Genomic DNA, 23,589 nt, shown 5'->3' on the forward strand with positions numbered 1-23,589 from the left:
AGTCACGTATTTTCAAATAAATACACTTGTCATAACTAGTGCCTTTTTTGCCAAGGTGACGCACAAGCTTTACATTTTTTACAAAGTTACATAAATATGACAATATATTATAGCTAAAGTCAATTCATCATTTATTCCTGTTTTATTTGCAGTGATAAGAGACAGTTCTCCATACATGCTTAATTTTTATTGTTTAAAGATTTCTTCACAAAACTGTTAAGTATGATGTTTTTTCTCCTCTCTCGCTTTTTCCCTGCCAACTAATTTTTTTTAATTGTGTATTTTATTTCTAAACAATGATCCCAAAACCTTAATTAATATGGCTGCTAACCCCCTCTCAGTAATATTCGTAGACCTCAAAGAAGGTTAACTGAGCAGCTTTTTTCTGCATTCTAGACTGTATTAATGTATTAATCTGTAAAGGTAGTAACACAAATGATTACTAACACATTATATGTTAAGTGAAAAGAACACTGAACTAGATCTGCTCATTATTTGAAGTAAAGAAGAACCGCTATTAAATTGCCCGAACTCCCATGTGTACTATGTTCAGAAATGTTTTACTTACCGATATCAGTCATCAATCATCCCGTACTGCCTATACTAGTAATTATTTTTATATTTTAGTGACATTGAACTATCTTTTATCCATCTAGTACCCCACAGATTTGATCAATTATGTATGGCACAAAATGTAGCCACTGTAATAATACAGAGTTAAGTTGCATTGTTCTACATATTCCTGAAGCCTATGTGCATCTAATGAAATCTGCTGAAGCAGTGGATAATAGTGTTTCATGGCAGTGATATATTGCCTTCTAATGCTAATGACAAAGCATCTCATCAATCATTTTTTTTTAAGCTAATAAAAACAGGCATGATATCTGTACCTGGATAAATCTTTGGTGTTAATTTATTTGCTCTTTTTTGCTGCTGTGATGACGCCAACTAATTTAACTTACTTTATCAACTAAAAAGTATTTTTGTTTTTGCTAATGCAAATGATTTAAAAAAAACATTGTAAATATACACTTATGGTCATATTGAAATTGTAAAGCCAGATGTGAAAATTCTCCACTGAGTTCACAGTATGTTTATAATTCTGCTCACCGAATATCATTGAAGCATTTAATGAGTCCTGGTGCAAAGAGTTCAAACAATGTCTAGGGATGTAAAAAGTAAACATAGAAATGACTCTGCAATGTACTTCCATCATCATAGACTTACAGAAATTAACATATTCAACCAGAAAAAGGTTTCATAAAATAAATCACTGGGCCGTTTACGGCACCTTTTTTTTGAGCGTTGGTATCACGGAATTCCGAAAGCCTCGATAACCTGTGATAACAAAATTCCCAAAACGAGATGATCGCCTCTCTCAAAAGGGCTTACCTGGTGATTTTTTACACCTGCAGAGAGAGCTGCACAGAGAGAGTCACCTCTCCCTGCACATATCTCGTCAGTGATCGCAAGATTTTAATATACATTTAATACTAGTGTAGATGAACAGGGGGTCTCCGGAGCAGAACAGCATTGATTTCAGCTCCGGGGATCCCCTGCTTCCCGAAATACAGGACCCGTGATGGGGTGCCGGTATCTCTTATGCCTTTAAATGTCTTGCATCACGTGACCATGGGAATAAAATGCATAGGAGATACCGGCACCCCATAATGGGGCCTGTATATCAGGAAGCTGGGGGCCCCCGGACCTAAAATCAATGCAGTTCTGCTCCGGAGACCCCCTGATCACCTACACTAGTTTTAACATTTATATTAAAAAAGCTTAATTACCTTAGCAGCTGGCCGCTAAGGCAATGAAGGGGTTAAATGGCAATAGCCTGTTTCTTGGGGAGAGGAGATGGATGAAGGGGGTAGTAGTCCCAGGGTGGGTACTTAGGCCTGCCTGGAAGGTTGCGGGAGGAGTTAACCCCTTCACTACCATAGATGTGGGAACCGCTATGGTAATGAATGGGTTAACCAGTCCCACTAACCCCGGAAGGCCTAAACATCCACCCTTTTGGCTACTACCCCTTCACCCAATCCCTCTACCCACAATAAACAAAAATAAACACAATGACCCTACAACCCACCTCCTCTTCCCCGAACAACCCCCACAACACATACAATACATTAATGGGAAAAATAACTACTGTATTGTATTATCCAGATATGGATAATACAGAGGTGGACAACTGTCCTCTCCTGCTAGCCTAGGAAATCTGTGACTATCTCACAGAAACGCTGCAATTTCTGTGTTATTTTTGCAGCCAGACTAATGGCCATTGGATTAACACAGCTGGGGTGTAAGAGATGTGTGCAGATGTACAGTTAATGGAGACTGATTAGGGTGGAATTAAATCCTGGCTTTATTGCGCCTGTTCCTTTAACAAGGGAAAACATACAAAAACAAAAAAATAAAGACCTACTTCACTTTGGAGAATAACTAAACCTTTACTCCAGCGTTTCTAACTTGTTGGGTAGCTGGGCTGATTACCACCCCAAACAAACAAACACATATATATAGGTGGAGTCTGGTTGATTGCCTGTGTGCAATTAACCAGCACACTGCTGGATTTAGAGGTAGTTTCTCTCAAACAGTGATAAGTCCCTGTTACATACCTCCACGGTTTGTGGAAAGCTTAGGCTTACCATGACCAAAGCCCATCCTTCCACTCTCACTAGAAACAATTGGAGACAATCATGACATTGGTTCATGTACCATGTGATATGTTAAAATAGTTCAAAAGGATGTGACATCACTTTAAGGGATGATGTCACATCCTTTAAACTAATGTGACGTATCACATGGTACATGAACCAATGGGATTGTCTTCAATCCCATTGGATGTAATACCATGTGATATAGCCATATGGTTTTAAGGATGTGACATACATCCCATGGAGATGACGTCACATCCTTAAAAAAAAAAGAGGCGGGCACATGATACAGCATCCAATCGGATTGGAGCTGTACCATCTGACCCTAAAAAGTGATGTCACAGGCCCTAAATAAGGCCTGTTCCATCTCATTTTAACTCAAGAAGATGTTGAGGCAACTTCCGTTGCTAGATTTAACATGGGGCTCTATTGGATTACAAAAAAGAAGATAGAAGATTAAAGAAAAGAAGAAAAGAATGACAGGTGAAGATGGAAGGAGAAAGAAGAAGGACATTTTTTTTTTAACCTGATGCTGTTCTTCAAGGAGGGTGGAGACGAATAGCAGTGGATGATGTCGTAGGTCGAGAGCTTCCCGAAACGCCAGGATTGAAGACTTCTAAAGGTAAGGAAAATATTAAATGAATGTAAATGTCTTTTTTCAGGTTTTTTTATTGCATTTATTTATTTTTTTGTTTTTCATTGCCCCTTGACTGCCAATGTATTAATCTGTGCCCCTTTAGGGTAAAGATAAATACAGTGACAAGCAATGCTTTTTTGTATTGATTGGTATTTTTACATTTTCTGTTTAATGTTTTGATAACATTGTTTTGAATTTAGATGGCTTTTTTTAGTACATTTGTGGATTGGCTAGCATTTTAAATTAATTTATTGTTTTGTAGGCTAGTGGTTTTATTTATTTAATTGATTTGTTGGCTAGTGCTTTTATTTATTGAATTGATTTGTTGGCTAGTGGTTTTATTTATTTATTTAATTGGTTGGATAGGTTTTTATTTAATTTTAGTCTTATGTTTTGGAATAACATACTTTGTATTCTTTTGCTGTTTTGGTGATAGATAAATGTTATTCATGTGTACTATTAGGCTTTTTATTTATTTTATTGTTGAACTGATTAGGTGCTTCTGTATTTCTTTTATTATTGTGTATTTTTGGCATTAATGATTTTTATTAGGTTGACCCTTGAGGGCTATAGTGGCTTATCATGCCCATATTAAATGGGTATGATATACCACTGTGCCAATCAATGGGTTGAGGGTGGGTATAGTGGGCACAGGGTGGATGGTTAGGCCTCATGGGTGAGTAGTGGGGGAGTGTGGTTAACCACTTAATTACTATAGTGGTTATTAACCGCTAAGGTGATTATTTTATATTAGGCAAATTAGCTATTTTCCATATCTGGATCATAGTTATTTTGGCCATTAATGTAGTGTATGTGTCGTGGGGGATTGTTGGGGGTAGAGAAGGTGGGTAGAAGAGTTGGTGTGTTTTGTTTTTTTAATTGTGGGTAGAGGGATTGGGTGAACGGGGTAGTAGCCCTAAGGATGGATGTTTAGGCCTACCGGGTGGTAGCAGGAGGGGTTAACCCCTTCATTTCCTTAGCGATATTAACCACTATGATAATAATGGGGTTAACTCCACCTGCAATCCCTCCGCAAGGCCTAAACACCCTCCAAGTGCCAAATACCCCCTTCACCCACCAACGCTACCCACAATAACCCAGGCACTGGTAGTTAATCCCTTCATTGCCTTAGCTGTCAGCCTCTAAGGTGATGACGTTGCCTGTAAAGGCATTTTTATTGCATGGAATTCATGCCCAGGGTCTCCGGTGCTGATATTAATGGATATCAGCTCCATAGACTCCCGGCATCAAGTCCTCTCTCACCGGCTCTCAGCAACTTCTTCCCAGCCTCACGTCAACTTTTCCTGGAGTGAGGATTTTGGGAGAAACTCGCCATTCTAGAGCTGCGATTAGCCTCAATAAATAAATCGAGGCTACTAGAATTGCATGAGTTTCTGAACCTGCTGATAAGTGGCTTATCACCGCTCATCCGGCGTTCTGTTTTGGACGGCTGAAAAAATGGGTGATTTATGCCTTTATCACCCACTTATTGAGGCTTACAGAATAGCAGTAGGGATTTTGGGCAAAAGGCCACGATAAGTGGGTTATGAAGGCTTATAGAATAGGCCCCTCTGTTTCTCTCTGTTTATTACAGAGTTGCCATTGTCTCGAATTGTATTTTAATAGTTAATAGTTACTATCTATCTAGCTGCAACATTGTAAGCTGTGTGGAGCAGCTTACAATGTTGCTACAAATAAGTTCTTTCTTTGAAACAGAATGGCAGAGGAGTCTTCAATGCTCCACCTCCCCTTTCATTTATTTCCCTTACACGACTCTCTTAATAAGCCTTGGTCGTCAACAAGTGAATGAAGTGAATTTTAGGTATTAGGGTAAAAGAGAGGAAAAGTGGGGAAGGAGAAATATAGTAGCAATAATTCCAAATCAGGGATCACGGGGATGTTACTATTGCAAGTGGTAAAGTGCTAAGTGTTTCAGTGCTCTATTTATTAGGATGGGGAGAGGGGAAGTAACAAAGCATGGACTCTAATGTGCATGGCCCATCTCGTTTTCACTTCTGAATCTTATGACGTAATCTACAACGGCCAGAAAACCGACGTGCATTTTGTGTGAAGACACTTCTTTTTGGTAAACCTGCCGATCATGAGGAAGGGTCTAAATAACTACCCCTTGTCATGAAACCAGCTAAATAAACTCTCTCATTGCCTTCGGCAACAATATCAGGTACTGGGGATAAGTACTATGAACTTGAAATATACATGTAGTTCAAAAGGTGTTTGTATATTATAGTTGAAATATATATATTTTTACTAGCAGGTAATAAATGCATAATGTTCAGTTTGAGATTTGTTATCACTGATTTGGTTGGAATTCTATTATTAAATGAAAGAAGAAAATTAAAACCCTCATTTAATCCAGAGGGTAAAGATTTTGAGGGTATAAATCGCATTGCAATCTTTGTTCAGACGTGCCCTATCCCTGTCACCCTTTCTCACTCGCAGAGCTACATGGTCAATGTCAATACATTTTAAGACACCAGCATTTCCATTGTGTGCCTCATTAATATCTAGTGGTATATATCTCCCACTCGATGGGTGAGTGCAATCAAGTAGGAGTCCTTTCTCACTTCATTTTTCACACCTCTAAAAAGGACAATATATGAAAAAATCAATAAAAACAAACCATAAATAAGAAGAATCCTCCATTTTCTTATTTCCAGTTTGCCCACTCTCACCATAAAGGATTAGTAAGTGAATATCAATAATTACAGCAATAATTTAAGGCCAGTGTAAAGACCAGGAACTGAAATTCTTCATACATTTTGCCTTCATTTTTTTTATAAAAATAGCTTCTCTTTGCTATAACTGAGACCTGGCTCACTCAGTCTGACTCTGCTCTGGAAGCTGCCTCTCCTATGGTGGCCTTTCCTTCTCCCACACTCCACGCCCTGGTGGCAGGGGTGGAGGCGTGGGGCTCCTGCTCTCCTCTCTCTGCCGTTACAGAACAGTTTCTATTCCCCCCTCTCTTGCTTTTCCCTCCTTCGAGGCTCACACAGTCCAGATCATCTCTCCTCTCCCGGTCCATGTGGCGGTCATCTATCGCCCACCTTCCTCTACTCATCCCCCTTCTGCCTTTCTCTCTCACTTTGAATCCTGGCTCTCTTTCTTTCTCTCCTCAGACTCCCCTGTTCTTCTCCTTGGGGACTTCAACTGCCACATTGATGACACCTCTCTCCCTTGGGCTTCCCGCTTTCTTTCTCTAACCTCTTCTTTTGGCCTTCAACAGTGGGCTGCAGCCAGCACCCACAAGGATGGCCACTACTTAGACCTGGTTTTCACTAAAAACTTCTCTCTCTCTGATTTCTCCATTTCCCCTTTTCCTCTCTCTGACCGTCACCTCATCTCATTTTCTCTCTCTCGCTTCTCTCCATCTCCATCTCCATCTCGCCCTCGTTTTTGCAGAAACCTGCGCTCTATTAACCTCCCAGCTCTTGATTCCACTTTACGCTCCTCCCTCTCCTCTCTCAGTTCTGCTTCAGACCCTGACAACCTGGTCAGGAACTACAACTCTGCCTTATCTTTCTCTCTTGATCTTCATGCCCCACTTTCTCTCTGCCATCCTCGCCCTTCTAACCCCAGACCCTGGCTAAACTCCCACACACGCATGCTGCGTTCCTCCACTCGTTCCTCTGAACGCCTCTGGAGGAAATCTCATACGCTCGCAGACTTCATTCACTACAAAGTTATGCTATCCTGTTTCAACTCTGCCCTCTTTCAGGCTAAACAAACCTACTTTTCATCACTAATAAACACAAGCAAGTCTAACCCACGCCGTCTCTTTTCTGTCTTTGACTCTCTACTCAGACCACCCTCAGCTGCCTCCTCTTCTTCCTCCATCTCACCTCAGGACTTTGCTGACTTTTTTAAGAAAAAGGTGGAGTCCATACGGCAGAACATCCCATCTGTTGCCTCCTCCCATCCCACAATGCTTCCCAACTCTCCTCCTGTCTTTCTTGACTCTTTTTCTGCTATCTCGGAGGAGGATGTATCACTGCTGATCTACTCTTCTCCCTCTACCACTTGCCCTCTTGATCCCATTCCCTCCCATCTCCTAAAACCTCTTGCTCCTTCTATAATCCCTATGCTCACACAGATCTTTAACTCTTCCCTCTACTCTGGTACCTTTCCTTCATCCTTCAAGCATGCAACCGTTATACCATTACTCAAAAACAGCAAGCTTGACCCTACCTGTCCTTCTAACTATCGACCTGTCTCCCTCCTGCCTTTTGCCTCCAAACTCCTTGAACGTCTTGTATTCTCTCGATTGCTACACTTTCTCAACACCTATTCTGTCCTAGACCCTCTACAATCTGGCTTCCGCACTGCTCACTCTACTGAAACAGCCCTCACTAAAATAACTGACGACCTCCACGCTGCCAAAGACAGAGGTCATTACACTCTGCTCATATTACTCGACCTCTCTGCAGCATTCGACACCGTGGACCACCCTCTTCTCCTTCACATTCTCCATACTCTTGGTATTCGGAACAAAGCTTTATCCTGGATCTCCTCTTACCTCTCCCATCGTACCTTCAGTGTCTCTTTTGCTAACACCTCCTCCTCCTCTATTGATCTCTCTGTGGGGGTACCCCAGGGCTCTGTCCTGGGACCCCTTCTCTTTTCTCTCTACACACTCTCTCTAGGTGACCTAATCACATCTTTTGGGTTTAAATATCACCTCTATGCTGACGACACACAAATTTACCTTTCAACCCCTGATCTTACACCTGCTATACAGACCAAAGTTTCTGAATGCCTCTCTGGAATGTCATCCTGGATGGCCATCCGCCGACTGAAACTTAACATGGCAAAAACAGAGCTCCTTATACTACCTCCCAAACCTGGCCCTACTACATCCTTCCACACTGCTATTGGAAATACGATCATTCACCCAGTAGCCCAAGCACGCTGCCTAGGGATCACACTTGATTCCTCTCTCTCATTCTCCTCTCATATTCAAAACGTTTCTAAAACTTGTCGCTTTTTCCTCCGCAATATCACAAAGATATGCCCTTTCCTCTGTTACTCAACTGCCAAAACTCTGACTCAGGCCCTCATTCTCTCACGTCTCGATTACTGCAACCTCCTGCTGTCCGGCCTTCCTACCTCTCACCTGTCTCCCCTACAATCTATCCTAAACACTGCTGCCAGAATCACTCTACTCTTTCCTAAATCTGAAATCTGAAATCCCTCTCCTGGCTTCCGATTAAATCGCGTATCTCACACTCAATTCTACTGCTCACTTTTAAAGCTTTACATTCTTCTGCCCCTCATTACATCTCAGCCCTAATTTCTCGCTATGCACCATCACGACTCTTGCGTTCTTCTCAAGGATGTCTTCTTTCTACCCCCTTTGTATCTAAAGCTCTCTCCCGCCTTAAACCTTTCTCACTTTCTGCCCCACACCTCTGGAATGCCCTTCCCCTCAATACCCGACTAGCCCCCTCGCTATCCACCTTTAAGACCCACCTTAAGACACATCTGCTTAAAGAAGCATATGAGTAGCACTGGATAATCATGGACACATGACACAAAGCTTGGCCCCCTGCAGACGCACTTACTAGTATTCCCTCCTAATGTCTCTGTACATTCTCCCTACCTACCAATTAGATTGTAAGCTCCTCAGAGACTCCTTCCTTAATGTTACTTTTACAGTATGTCTGAAGCACTTATTCCCATGATCTGTTATTTATATTTGTTATTTATATGACATGTATTACTACTGTGAAGCGCTATGTACATTTTATGGCGCTATACAAATAAAGACATACATACATACATAAGTTTCTTATAGATTATCTTTGTTGGGGTGCAAATGATTCAAGGTATACCCTCCATTTTTTGAAAACTATAATTGAGCCTAGCTCCATGTAAAGTATCATTATAAATAATAGATATAATTTCAAATGTTATGCTTTTGATAAATGGCAGTGAAGATATTATTCCTGTTTATTAATCTCTGGTTGTCCGTAACATGACTTGGATTTAAATGGAAGAATCCTGTAAAACTCTGTTCTTTTTGTTCATAATACATCCTGTATAAAACTGTTCTTATACATATTTATTCTGACAATATAATATTAAACACTCATAGTCTATACTTTAAAATGGTTCTTCAATCTGAATTCTTTAAAATTCAAAGATTGAAAATCCAAAACACATTATTTTTGAATGTCAAAATATAGTCACCATGCTATTTAGATAAAAGGAAAAATATGTTAAAGTTGCTCAAAACAGAATTAAGAACCCGTGTATTTGCTTGTCTTCATTAAACTGCCACCAAGGATTCTGGGTAGTGACAGGAAAATAGGCACACAGAGTGTTACTCTTATGTTTTATCCATTTTTACATGTATTCTCTGGAAATTGTGCCTGCTTTATGACACTGATTGTATAGCAAAAGTCTAGATTAGCCAAGCAATTGAGATAGCTACAGTATTTCATTCTTGACAATTTGAGTGTGGTTACTAAATCTGCATAGTAAAACTGGTTGTAATTGGAAATCAGATGCAATAAAATGATGGCGAGAAGAAATAAAAACATCCACTGTATAAAGTATATGATCTGGTTTGAAGAGACAACAGGTAATACAAATCATTATCCAGGGTAACATTGTGTAGGGTACAGCTCCTCACAAGGACATCAACAAACTGGACCTTTTCATCAGCTAAGTTATATATGCAGAATGGAGGACATAACCCATGGAGTAAAATTGTATATTCATTTTTGCCATTCAACCATCAAAACTAGCTGGATATGTTACTCAGTAACCAAGGGAAAGAAAAACAATAATCACCAGAAAATAGCTATCTACTTTAAAATTATCATCCAGAACTGGATTTTCTTTATTTTTTATACTGGGCCCCTCACTTTTGGAATTCCCCAACACCACAAAAACACGTTAAACATATATAATTTGTAACCATTATTTAGTGTCCTGGAAGATTCTTCGAAGTAAATTTCATATTACAATGTATTTTACAAATAAATATATATCTTTCAAGCTGTTACGCATTTTTCTCACGCATTTTTTTTCACGCATTTTTCTCACTGTCATGAACTTCCAAATGAGTATGATGGACATTAATACTTTTCATAAAGGAATTCCTTAGTTTTGTAGTGTCTGTAGACATCCATACAACTATGCAAGAGCTGGTTACATTCAGTTTGTACACACACACATATAATATATATTACACACTATGTGTGTGTGTACATATATATACATTTATATATTTATATACAGTATAATTTGAATCAATATACAGAGAAATGTGTTCTGACATAGCTTTCACATATAGATATAGCGCCATTTACTGGCACATTTGCTGGTGGTGAATGCATCCCTGATAATTTTTTGGCTGCTCACGGCTGAACATCAAATGCGTCGCGGCCGGGAAAGTTGAGTTTTAGCTTTGGTTGAAATACTTCACAAAAATTATAGTAGGTGCTAGTGTGCTAGTTTGTCTTCAAAACTTACAAAGCAATGTAACCTGTCCCTTATTCCCGTTCATTTCGTATGATATGATATGATACATCTGTCCATGAAATGTCTGTGCATTGACTGTATAAACCCTGTTCTTTTATGTATTGTTATAACTTTGTGCCCAGGACATACTTGAAAACGAGAGGTTACTTGCCCCAGGGTGGGTGGTTAGGCCTACTGGGAAGGTTGTGGGAGGCGTTAACCCCTTCACTACCATAGCAATGGTAACCACAAGAGTAATGAAGGGGTTAACCTCTCCCACTACCCACTTGAGAGGCCTAAGCACCCACTCCAGGGCAAATACTTCCTTCACCCACCCCCTATAACCCCAATAAACATTAAAATACAACAACACTACCACCCACCCCCTCTACCCCCAAAAAACCCCCACAACACATACGTTCCTATAATCCAGGTCTGGATAATGGCGCATTTGCCCATCAAAAATAAAACAGGACCTCCAGCCACAAAAAAAATATTTAAAAAAATGAATCTTCAAATCATAGTTACACGTAGAGATGTACCAAGGAAGGCACACAGAAAGATCCCTTTTGTAGGCGCACTGCAGACCTTTATAAAATAAAGTGGTCAGGGGTGAAAAAATGTGTATAACCTAAATTTTATTAATAAATGTGTATTAAAAACGGTATATGTTGTCTTTATTGTATATTAATATACTGTGATAAAAATAGACCCTGAATGGTCTATGATCTACTGTGGTCAACCTGTAGATATAGGGCAAGGAAGTCCTAAATACTCTGAACCAACTGTTTTTAAAAGTAATGTTACGTAAGTGATACTGATTTAGTCAGAAAGCATCTCTAATTCCTACTGTTCAGATGAAAGGTGACTCAGATTCGTGAGGAGAGTTACTGGTGAAAGCACAGTGTTTGATGCCTGGTGATCTCAAAAACTGATCACGTGTCACTACACATTCCCCTCATTGGTGCTGTTCCACTGCTTTGTTAAGTATATTATTGTACAGGATAGGTTCAAGGTAAGTGAAAGTTAATTCTGATATCTCTTAGTCATGTGGCCAATTGTATCAGTATACCCTGTAGTGTGGTGCAGAGTAACCACAAGTCCCGTTAGTAGTGTGTATTTATATTCATATGGGAGCCAAATGATAACTGGGGTGCAGATGTCACTACACAGCAGTCTGTGCGTTTAGTGATATTTAGGCTGTAATTTCCACTCATAGACAGAGGCTGTTGATGTTATATTCTCTATATCTGAGTCATCAGTAAAGATTTAATAGGTGAACATCTATGCAGTTGTCTGTCTCCCATCCGAGACAGACCGATAGTGGTGGTAAGTCTACTGTGTAGAGGGATCCTATTGCGCATGCGTCAATTTGACTTTTACGATCATGCGTTCCTGGTGATGTATATCCTAGCCCGAAGAGGTAAGTGCTAGTTTCTATAGGTTTTATGATCTGATGGCTCAAAAGGGTTGCTGCAAGCGTGTAATATATAGTGGTATTGATCTTCCAACCAGCAACAGATGTTTCCACCTTAATTGCTACTTAACAGTGGTATGTTTCGGCTAAGAAGGGGACAGGCTTTTAGTTCAGATAGTGCTGCAGCCGTGTAGTTAATGATGCTGTTGATAGTTCCCACATAAAGTAGAAAAATAAGGTGTGAGAACTCTATTACATAAATCCAAGTTGTCAGTAGAATGATTGTGTAAACAGATATAAATATATTCCTATGTTTACCATATCGTTCGTAACAGCTAGTGTATCTTAGGGCAGGGATCCTATTGCGCATGCGTCAGACTAGAGTCAGTGTCCCTGCGTTTCTTGTGATGATCACAGTATATATACGCGGGAAAGCTGATTGCTGTACCTCTTGCAATATAACTAGGTAAGTAGGGGTGGATAGAACAGTGTTGATACAGGCGGTGGATGCCAGTTCTAGTGTGACCTTTAGTAGCAATGAAGAATTGCCACAGGAGTCAGTAGTGTTGTTTTACCTGAAAGTCATGTGTATTATCTTGTCTGCAACTAGGTAGTGTACCACGCTGAGAGGTACAGCAAAAAGTAATGCTTGCAGGACAGTACAAGTCTGGTCATAGGAATGACTGGGGGACATACATATGTATCACAGTATGTACAATTGTATTAGCATCCAGGCAGTATACCCCGCTAAAAACGGGACAGGTTTTTGACTCGAGTGATTGCGCAAGTGTAGTGCTACAGTGAGCTACAGGTAGATGGTGATTCCAGCATTCCACACGCCAGATGGCTGAAACAATGGTAGATTGATATGTTTCGTTCACAGCTTAATAGCATATTGAGAACAACTGCACACAGCACTGCCCTGCGGCAGTGCTAACACCTCTTTAAATGGGTGTACTAGGTAATATCTGCCAAAATATAGGCATCCAGAGTATATACCATAGGGCATTTGTATAGTCTAAGGCCCAGGTGTGACCAAAGTTATGTATAATTTACAGGTTGATAGGTACTATCGGCAGAGACCCTGTATGTATGTCCCCCACTCATTCCTATGACCAGACTTGTACTGTCCTGCAAGCATTACGTTTTGCTGTACTTCTCAGCGTGGTACACTACCTAGTTGCAGACAAGATAATACACGTGACTATCAGGTAAAACAACACTACCTACTCCTGTGGCAATTCATGATCGCTACTAAAGGTCACACTAGAACTGGCATCCACCGCCTGTATCAACACTTTCTATCCACCCCTACTTACCTAGTTATATTGCAAGAGGTACAGCATTCAGCTTTCCTGCGTATATATACTGTGATCATCACAAGAAACGCAGGGACACTGACTCTAGTCTGATGCATGCGCAATAGGATCCCTGCCCTAAGATACACTAGCTGTTACGAACGATACGGTAAACATAGGAATATATTTATATCTGTTTACACAATCATTCTACTGACAACTTGGATTTATGTAACAGAGTTCTCACACCTTATTTTTCTACTTTATGTGGGAACTATCAACAACATCATTAACTACACGGCTGCAGCACTATCTGAACCAAAAGCCTGTCCCCTTCTCAGCCGAAACATACCACTGTTAAGTAGCAATTAAGGTGGAAACATCTGTTGCTGGTTGGAAGATCAATACCACTATATATTACACGCTTGCAGCAACCCTTTTGAGCCATCAGATCATAAAACCTATAGAAACTAGCACTTACCTCTTCGGGCTAGGATATACATCACCAGGAACGCATGATCGTAAAAGTCAAATTGACGCATGCGCAATAGGATCCCTCTACACAGTAGACTTACCACAACTATCGGTCTGTCTCGGATGGGAGACAGTCAACTGCACAGATGTTCACCTATTAAATCTTTACTGATGACTCCGATATAGAGAATATAACATCAACAGGCTCTGTCTATGTGTGGAATTTACAGCCTAAATATCACTAAACGCACAGACTGCTGTGTAGTGACATCTGCACCCCAGTTATCATTTGGCTCCCATATGAATATAAATACGCACTACTAACGGGACTTGTGGTTACTCTGCACCACACTACAGGGTATACTGATACAATTGGACACATGACTAAGAGATTTCAGAATTAACTTTCACTTACCTTGAACCTATCCTGTACAATAATATACTAAACAAAGCAGTGGAGCAGCACCAATGAGGGGAATGTGTAGTGAAACGTGATCAGTTTTTGAGATCACCAGGCATCAAACACTGTGCTTTCACCAGTAACTCTCCTCACGAATCTGAGTCACCTTTCATCTGAACAGTAGGAATTAGAGATGCTTTCTGACTAAATCAGTATCACTTACGTCACATTACTTTTAAAAACAGTTGGTTCAGATTATTTAGGACTTCCTTGCCCTATATCTACAGGTTGACCACAGTAGCCTAACTAATCCAAATCTTGCTTGTATCTTCATGTGATCTAATGGTTGATGTGAAATTCTCGTAAATATTCTTTATAATATGAGAGTATGCTTCTTCAACAATTTGTCTTCTTAATGCAATTAGAACCACTGAGGTGTAGACATAATCAAATGCTTTTTCATAACCAACAATTCTAAGCTGAGTGGTAGATCATTTTCAATACATAAGAAAATCACTTCTTGTATGCTTAGATGTGCTCCATTGTGTTGTATCCACTGCAAAAGTCAGCTTGTTCTCTAGGTTGAGCGACGTCCAAAGTTTAGTGCAGCCTACTAGTGAGTATTGTTGTATAAATCTTGTAATTGATAGGAAGTAGACTGATTGGTCTGTAGTTCTTGAGGTCTTCTTGGTCTCATTTCTTTTGTGTGAGTATACCAATGGCATTGCTACATTGTTCTGGAATGTTCCTCTTCTTCAAGCACCATGTACTGTAATAACTTTCTATACTTCATCCCAAGCTTCCCTCAAGATTTCAGTTGTAATTCCATCTTTCCTTTCTTCATGGATTTTATCTCTTTGGCCACTTTTTCTCATAATTTTTCATAATTGGTGGCTTTTTCTTGCTCTTCCTTTGATGGATTATGTCCGGTTCTATCTCTTTTCTCGTACAATTTATTGTGAAAATCCTTAAACCTCTTAATGATAATGATAGATGCCCAGTCTTTTAGTGTTGACCCATAGTCTTGTTTGAGTTCAAATCATAAGTCTCTGTTTCTTCTTTTAGCTTTTGTTACCTTTAATAGTCTTCTTCACCATATCACAGTTATTTTTTCTTTATATCTACAGTTATATGTTTGTGGATATATGTATGTAATTTAATACAATATTTATTTCTAGCATGCTTAAAAACATATCCCCTAATGACAGAATTAATTACAGAATGAACATGTCATGAATTCTGGGTAAGTTTGCCCTTATGTGCTTTGCAGTTGCCTCTAAAATATTGTCAAAATGCTTCCATTCTACAGATGTCTCATTTTTTAGGAAATAAAAGCGGCTCATAAATATAATCTGCTAAAAGTGATTGGATGATTAGTAGTAATATAAATTCAGGTATGTCCTGAGAACACACAAAACAAACACAATAAGACAATAATAAATCATTTGTAGATGCATTCTTCAACCGTGCTAGAGAAAATCCTCCAGGCTTATTTAATAGCATTCCATTCCAATTCAAATCTTGAAAATAAGCTCACACACATGCCCAGTTTCGGCTGATTAGCAGGTGCAGAAAGCTTGTTAGATGTTCCCAGCATGCTGGAGACAGGGGCAGAGGTTGTTGTTGTTCATCTGATTGAGCATCATTTTCTACTTACCACTGAGATAAGCATCATTCAATTACTGTAGCATATCTGTTAAAAAAATATGTAAAAACATCATCTTGATAGCCTCATGTCAACAAGATGACCTTAAACTGTAACTCTACAGTAAATACATATACTAATACTTATTTGTATAAAAGTAATAGCAATAGGTAATTGTTCTTATGCTATACATGCATTTTTAGTTATGTAATATGACCAATATTTCATATATATACATTTTGTTTTTCTTAATACTTGTTTTGTTCTGTCAGCAGGAATACAACTTTTTTATTAAAAAACGTTACCACAGGTTTGTTTTGTTGCTTAACGTATGTAAAGGCGGATTTATTTTTTGTATAAAGTATGATTTCAACACACCTTTTATCAAGTACATAATTCTGAATTACACTGTATACTTTAAGTTAGAAGTCCTATTGGCTAAAGCTTTAGTTAAAATAACAATTGACAGATTGATTTAATGTTTAATTTGTGTCATTTATTCCAATTAAAGGAGGATTGTGGTGTAGATTTTAACCAGTGTATAGAGAGAGTAACAGGGACGTATATTCCTTCCAAGACACAATAACCTACATGAGATTTTCATCACAAATATGTTAATCTTAATTGAGTCAACTACCCACAGACTGTAATCAGAAATCATTAATCTTAGTTTTCTTTGCTGGATTTACATGGTGGTAATATATACACTACCTTATCATTTTCATTACCTAACTACTAGACTGGATACACATTTCAATAGGTTTTCTTTCAAATCTATGTTTTGATTTACTGTTTATTTTACTTCAATTCTTCCTCCTCTCTTATTTAATCTACTGAATATTTTATGTTGATACCTGTAAGCAAACTGTATTTCATTATTATATATATATACTGATACCTCTTACCTCTACATATATATATATATATATATATATATATATATATATATATATATATATGCAAATACAACTGTATGCTCATCTGCATGTCTTAGCCAGGTCTGCAACCCCACCTTTCACCATTATCACCCAGCATACAGCACTTTCACTGCAGAAAGGGATTCTGGGAAATGACATGCAAATGAGCACGCAGTGCCACTTTTTGCTTCAAAAACAATTTTTAACATGGTTCCCTATAGGCTTAAGCTTGCTGCATGGTCACAGCTTTGAGCACAGCCAGGGTTAAGGTGCATACCCAGAAAACCACCCACAGACAGCTGTTTCGACCTTAATGGGTCTCATCAGTGTGGGGTTGATTACCTGGGTATGCAAAGAAGCTATGGGATAGGCTATACCATAATACTGAGTTAAGTTATGGTGAGTAAAAAAAGTGACAAAAACCCTCCACAGGAAAGCAAATATGCAAATACAACTGTTAAAACCATGTAAAAAATGGTTTTTGAAGCAAAAAGTGGCACTGCGTGCTCATTTGCATGTCATTTCCCAGAATCCCTTGCTGCAGTGGAAGTGCTGTATGCTGGGTGATAATGGTGAAAGGTGGGGTTGCAGACCTGCCTAAGACATGCAGATGAGCATACAGTTGTATTTGCATATTTGCTTTCCTGTGGAGGGTTTTTGTCACTTTTTTTTACTCACCATAACTTAACTCAGTATTATGATATATATATATATATATATATATATATATATATATATATATATATATATATATATATATTTATTTTTTTTAAATATATATATATCCATCCACCTGCATTCGCACTTCAGCAGGGCCCCTTGCCTGGTGATAAAACAGCAGATGATAATGCTTAGATAATATTATCAATGGTCAGTATCCAAATGATCTATGGAGAATGATAGTTCCAAAAATGATGGTAACCATCCATTTTCCGATATGTTACTTTTATGACTGAAGAACTTATTCCCATGATCTGTTATTTGTATTATTTGTTGTTTATATGATTGTCACATGTATTACTACTGTGAAGCGCTATGTACACTAATGGCACTATATAAATAAAGATAAACATACTGTACATACATACATTTTAAAGTCCATATAGAAAACAAAGTCCATGATACATCACCATTTCAATTAGGTGATAGATGTAATACACAGTCCCAGATATAAGAGGAGAAGAGAGGGGTCCCCCAGCCAGGCTCCCACTCCAACGCATTTCGACACGACAGTCTTCTTCTGGGAGTGGTGGTAGGTCAAGACAAATAAGACATTTTATAGCCAAGATCCTTTGAACTGATTCGCACCAAAACCGGACTCTGTGAGTTAATCAAAATCCCTGGTATACTCTCCGTTCCATTCAAACTGGGGAATCCCACCTTCATAGCTGTGAAAAAGGTTCAATAAACATAATCAATCTGACTGTACTGTAGCTTGCTTGTGATGTCCTTATTTTCTACCGGGACTGTTGTTTACATTTTAATCACTCTGACATTTTCATCTTTAAACAGAACAGTACACAGTCATAGGTTGATTACAAAAATTCATTCCATCGGCAGTCACGCTCCCATGAGTTAGATCCATAGCTGAAACAAGATATAATAGGCAGGAATACATCTTCTACAGCATTATCACTGTTCCCTCAGATCTTGTACTGGTGATGACATGTCTAATTTTTTTGGCTGCAAACAGGAGATCCTTGATTGGACATATTTGATGTTCCATCAAAGTAATTTTAACAATTGTTGGTGATTAAAAAAAATAATCAGGAAAAAACAGAAGGAGGAAATAAAGAGAATATTAATTGGATAATGCACTAATAATATTTACAAAAACAGAGAACCCTAAAAAATTGTTAAGGCCTTGAGGTACCGTTGTACCTAACTGCACTATCCACCTGCATTCGCACTTCAGCAGGGTCTTGTCCAGGTCACCGCCACTGATACCAAGGGAGACCCTGTCGAAGGTGAAGGCAGAGAGGACAGCTGGATCGGATCCATGTTGCTGTAAGAAGTGCCTGGCCACTGTAGTTATTTTTTTTAAACTAATCTAGGTCACGTTGTGCATTGTTGATGTTCCGACTATGTTCCACAATTCTGAAACGCACTTCCCTTGTGGTCATGCCAATATAGACAAGACCACATGGGCAGGAAAGATAGTACACTACACACTTGCTCTTTCAGTTTAAAAAGGTGAAGATTTTTTTAAGAGCGGGTTCCTAATGAGTTAGAAAAAAAGTCCATTTGTCTCACAAACTTACACGCGGAACAGCCACCACACTTAAAAAATCCCTTTTTGGAGAAGCTTGAGAGGAATGTGGTACCGATCTGAGGGACATAGTGACTATGTGCTAACTTGTCACATAGGTTTCATGACCTACAGCTAGTCAGACTAACAGGATTGCCCAATGCATTTTTAAGATCTCTAGCCATCATAAGTATCCTCCAATGTCTCTGTAAGATGTCTCTCAGATCAGGCAAGTGCTGATTATCAATACTAACAAACCTAATTTTATTCTGACCCATATACTTGGGTTTAGGTTTAAGTAACCTTTCTCTCTTGCAACTAAGACTATTTTTAAGACCTTTAATAACACTACTCTTATTATAGCCTCTCCGTAAAAAACAATCCTGAAAATCTTTAGCTCTAATGTCAAAGATATCCTTTGAGGAGCAATTGCGCCTAAGTCTAAGGAATTCACTTGTTGGAATGCCCCTTACCTGGTGATCAGGGTAGGAGCAGGTGGCATGTAGCATGGAGATTATTGCTGTATGCTTACGGAAAATATCCGTAGTAAGGCACCCAGCTGAATCCCACCAATCTTCAAGTCGAGATATTCCACACTAATGGGACTGCTAGTGTAAGTAAGTTTAATGTTGAAAGTGTTATGGTTGAGGACATTGATGAAACCTGAAAATGCCAAGGCAGAACCCTGCCAAATCACCAGGGTAGCATCAATCTACCTCAACCATAACAGACCCAAATTGTTAAATTCCCGGTATTCCTCAGAAAAAAAACACCTCCCTTTCCCACCATCCCAGGAAGAGATTTGCATAGGAGGGTGCTCAAGCCGCTCCCATTGCTGTGCCGCTGATCTGTAAAAAAAAATATTTTTGAAAACAAAATAATTATGGGTCAACAAACTCCAACAAATCCATAATAAAATTAACCAAACCAACTGAGATATTTTGCATGAATAAAAAGTACTTTGAAGCCTTGAGACCAACACAATGGGGAATGCTGGTGGTGTACAGGGATTCTACATCACAGGTCGCAAGGATGGTATTCTCATCGACCATGATGCAGTCCAATCTGGACAGCACATCCATCGTGTCTCTCAGGTATGATGGATGGTAAGGTATTGACTGAGAGGCACAGGAATGAGACAATGAATTTACAGGCAGGCTCACAAAACCCGCCCATGCATTTTGTCAATTTGTCTTTCTGGTGGGTGGGAGGTTTTTTTTAATGAATTTTAGGTAATACTGTAGGTAAAATGTGGGAACAACTGGGCACTTGGGTAATAGGCCTTCGGAATTACGTTGCGATATGACCCCATCACATAACGCTGATCGTAAAATGCGATCCAAATCTATTTTAAATTGAACTGTTGGATCGTACGATAGTGCAGAATAACATAGAGGGTCTCAAAGCTGTTTATACACCTCTCGTTCATATCCTTGGGCCACAATACAACATTACCTCCCTTATCGCATGGTTTGATCTCCACGTTTAGTAAAATCACGTCATTCCTTAATGGCTAGCCATCCTGACATGTTAAGATTTCTTGAGCCAGGAGATAATGGTAAATTTTGAATGTCGTCTGTGACAAGGTTTGCAAAGATCTTCACTTCAGAACAACTTTGGAGAGGCAGACAAAAAGTGGATTGAGGTTTGGTTCTTAACATGATATCTACATTTGTAGTGCTGGTAAGGCGTTGTTCTTAAAGAAGAGTGACTAGATCGTCTACATTTTGTTAGGCCCCGAGATCCCATTGGGAGGATAATGATAAATCTATTTCTGGGTATTGGGGTTTTACTTATTTGTCTTTTATAACTTCTATCCATTTGGTGAGTTGAAGAGAAGGACAAACCTCTTTGTAAGATGTTAGTTTGATTTTCAGTTATATATATATATATATATATAATAATAGCAAGATCTTGTATAGTGCTGCTAGTTTTATGTAGCGCTTTACAGAGACATTTTGCAGGCACAGGTCCCTGCCCCGTTGAGATTACAATCTATGTTTTTGGTGCCTGAGGCACAGGTAGATAAAATGACTTGCCCAAGGTCAGAAGGAGCCGATGCCAGCTAGTGTCTTTACTCACTGAGCCACTCCTTCTCCTTTTAGAATATATATATTTAGCCATTTTGTGTGAGCTATTGAAATGGATGGCACTAGAATCTTCATCCAAACAGGTCACATACAATCCATTGGAGAGATTACGTTTACATCTCACAATCCTGGAAGACGTTTCGGGCTAAACTTAATATATTGCTTTAGGTATCCTGGTGTTCTACAGAGACAGGTTTCTGCAGCATATACTATAGGATATATCTTGTCCGGCGGAATCCCGGACAAACAGCTTGATTGTCCAAGAACCTTTTGGAAGCTTTCACAGGATCTTGAAAAAAGTGAATATCTATGTAAGGCTGTGCATTTCTATAGCGCTTATTAGCTAATCATAAGGCATATTACAATATCAGATACCTTTAACAATTGATTGACATAGTAATTGAAAATGGATATATGGCCATATTAACTTGGATATATGGCCATGACAAATCTTTATTGCAGCACACAAAAGTGACAGTATAAAACCTCCCACGCGTTTCAACCAATGACTGGTCTTTCTCAAGGAAAACCTGGTTGAAATGCGTGGGAGGTTTTATACTGTCACTTTTGTATGCTGCAATAAAGATTTTTTCACTTATTTCTACATTGGGACCATGATTTTTCATTTTGTTTGATCAAGCAAGTGATCAGGATCCGTTTGTGAGTGCCCTGGAGCCTGTCTCTTTCTGGTCCTGCATTTTGGTCAATAGGCTGCAAGGTGTCTTACAGTAATGCAAGGTGTTTTATAGCAGTAAACTGCTGAATAAATAAGGTCCAAAGTCCTTAATATACAGTACCAGATTTAAATAGGAGTTCAATAAGAGTTTCATACAAGAATCTTTAAAACCAATTTCTGTAAACAATCATAACGAGATTAGCTAATGTTTCCATACTAAACACTTACAGTATTAGAGCATTTATTTCTTATAGGTTATTCACTTCTGTGATGCATGGTACACTACCGACACGTTTAAATCGAGCAGGGCTAGTTCCGCAAGCCGGGGGATGCCCCGGCTTGCTAGCCCCACTCCCTCGGCGTGCCGCGCGTCACCGATGCGGGTCACGCGTCATCGGGTGTCAGCGCCCCCTGCACGCGCGTCCAGGGCTCCCCGAGGGAGACAGCGGCAAGGGGTTCCGGGGGACCCGGCGGACCCGGCAGCGGTAGGGAGAGCGCCCCGATCGGAATGCGCTCTTCCGCTGCTTCGGCGCGCGCCCGGCACCCTCCGGCGCGCGCCAGGTTACTGCTGCGGCAGAGAACGGGCAAATGCTCGAATAAACTCTGCCGCAGCAGTATATGCATTAAATAAAAGGAACATGCTTGTAAATCAAACTCTTCTGATATCTGATTCAGTTGCTTTCCCAAAAAAAACAGAGTGAGTCATTAGACATTTTAGATCTTGACCGAGTGCCACCTAAAAAAAAATTTGAAAATCCATTAGTTATCAATTTTGTAGCTATTTTTCCACCGTAATCTTTTCTCCGTATGTGGACAGATGTGACGCAATATATACTTCAGACCTTATTTTAGGGTAGGCCTTGGTCCGAGAAAGGATGCATATAATACAGTACAGTACATTGTGGTCCCTTAAAGTGGACATTTGGCAAGCTGTGTGAATTATGTATGTATCAATCTGGTTTACGTTTGCACATAAATACAGAGTATCCAATGTTAACATTTGAGAAATTAACAGGAGAAATACAAGCTGCTAATTATTTGCAATAATCAACTTGTTACCATTAAAGCTATAAAAATGTAAAATGATTACATTTACTGTACAGTATGGTATATCATTGAAACACAATAACTTTCCCATGTATGCTTAGTTTTACTAGTAGTGACTTTTAGAGTATTGGTTTTTGGAGAAAATATGTCTATTCTTTAAATGCAAACATTTTATTATTGCAAATCAACATGCATTTTTAATTGAAGCATACTGTTGTATTATTTTGCAAAGGCTTTCAGCATGATTGCACAGTTTGTCTAATGCTTTATTATATACAGTACCTTTTACGTTCTATAACCTAGAACTTTTCAAATATTACTACATACTGTATCCATTTTTGCTGTACATTTTGTCTTTTAGTACCGTGTGGTGGAATTTTAACAAAGCGCAAAGGGACCATTTTGTCTCCTGGCTACTTTGAGCCATATGACAACAATTTGAACTGTATATGGAAGATCACCGTGCCAGAGGGAGCTGGCATTCAAGTAAGATCACATTGACATTAACTAACAGTTGTTACATGTTTATTTTTTCTGTTACACCACAAAGACTGCATGGATATAAAATGTTTTCCATTAACTATGAGGCCTACTGGTT

General features: G+C 39.1%; 1 protein-coding gene across 6 annotated transcripts in view; it reads left to right on the plus strand.

Moving 5' to 3' along the window:
• CSMD3 (CUB and Sushi multiple domains 3) overlaps positions 1–23,589 on the plus strand; it is a 1,548,521-nt gene that overhangs the window by 1,173,499 nt on the left and 351,433 nt on the right. For all 6 annotated transcript variants that reach the window (XM_075582415.1, XM_075582410.1, XM_075582412.1 and 3 more), the window contains one exon: positions 23,353–23,477. In XM_075582415.1, coding sequence (XP_075438530.1) covers positions 23,353–23,477 — 125 coding nt within the window. The remainder of the gene's footprint in view (positions 1–23,352; positions 23,478–23,589) is intronic.

This window comes from Ascaphus truei, chromosome 2, assembly GCF_040206685.1.
Source record: "Ascaphus truei isolate aAscTru1 chromosome 2, aAscTru1.hap1, whole genome shotgun sequence".
NCBI classification, from domain to species: Eukaryota; Metazoa; Chordata; class Amphibia; order Anura; family Ascaphidae; genus Ascaphus; species Ascaphus truei.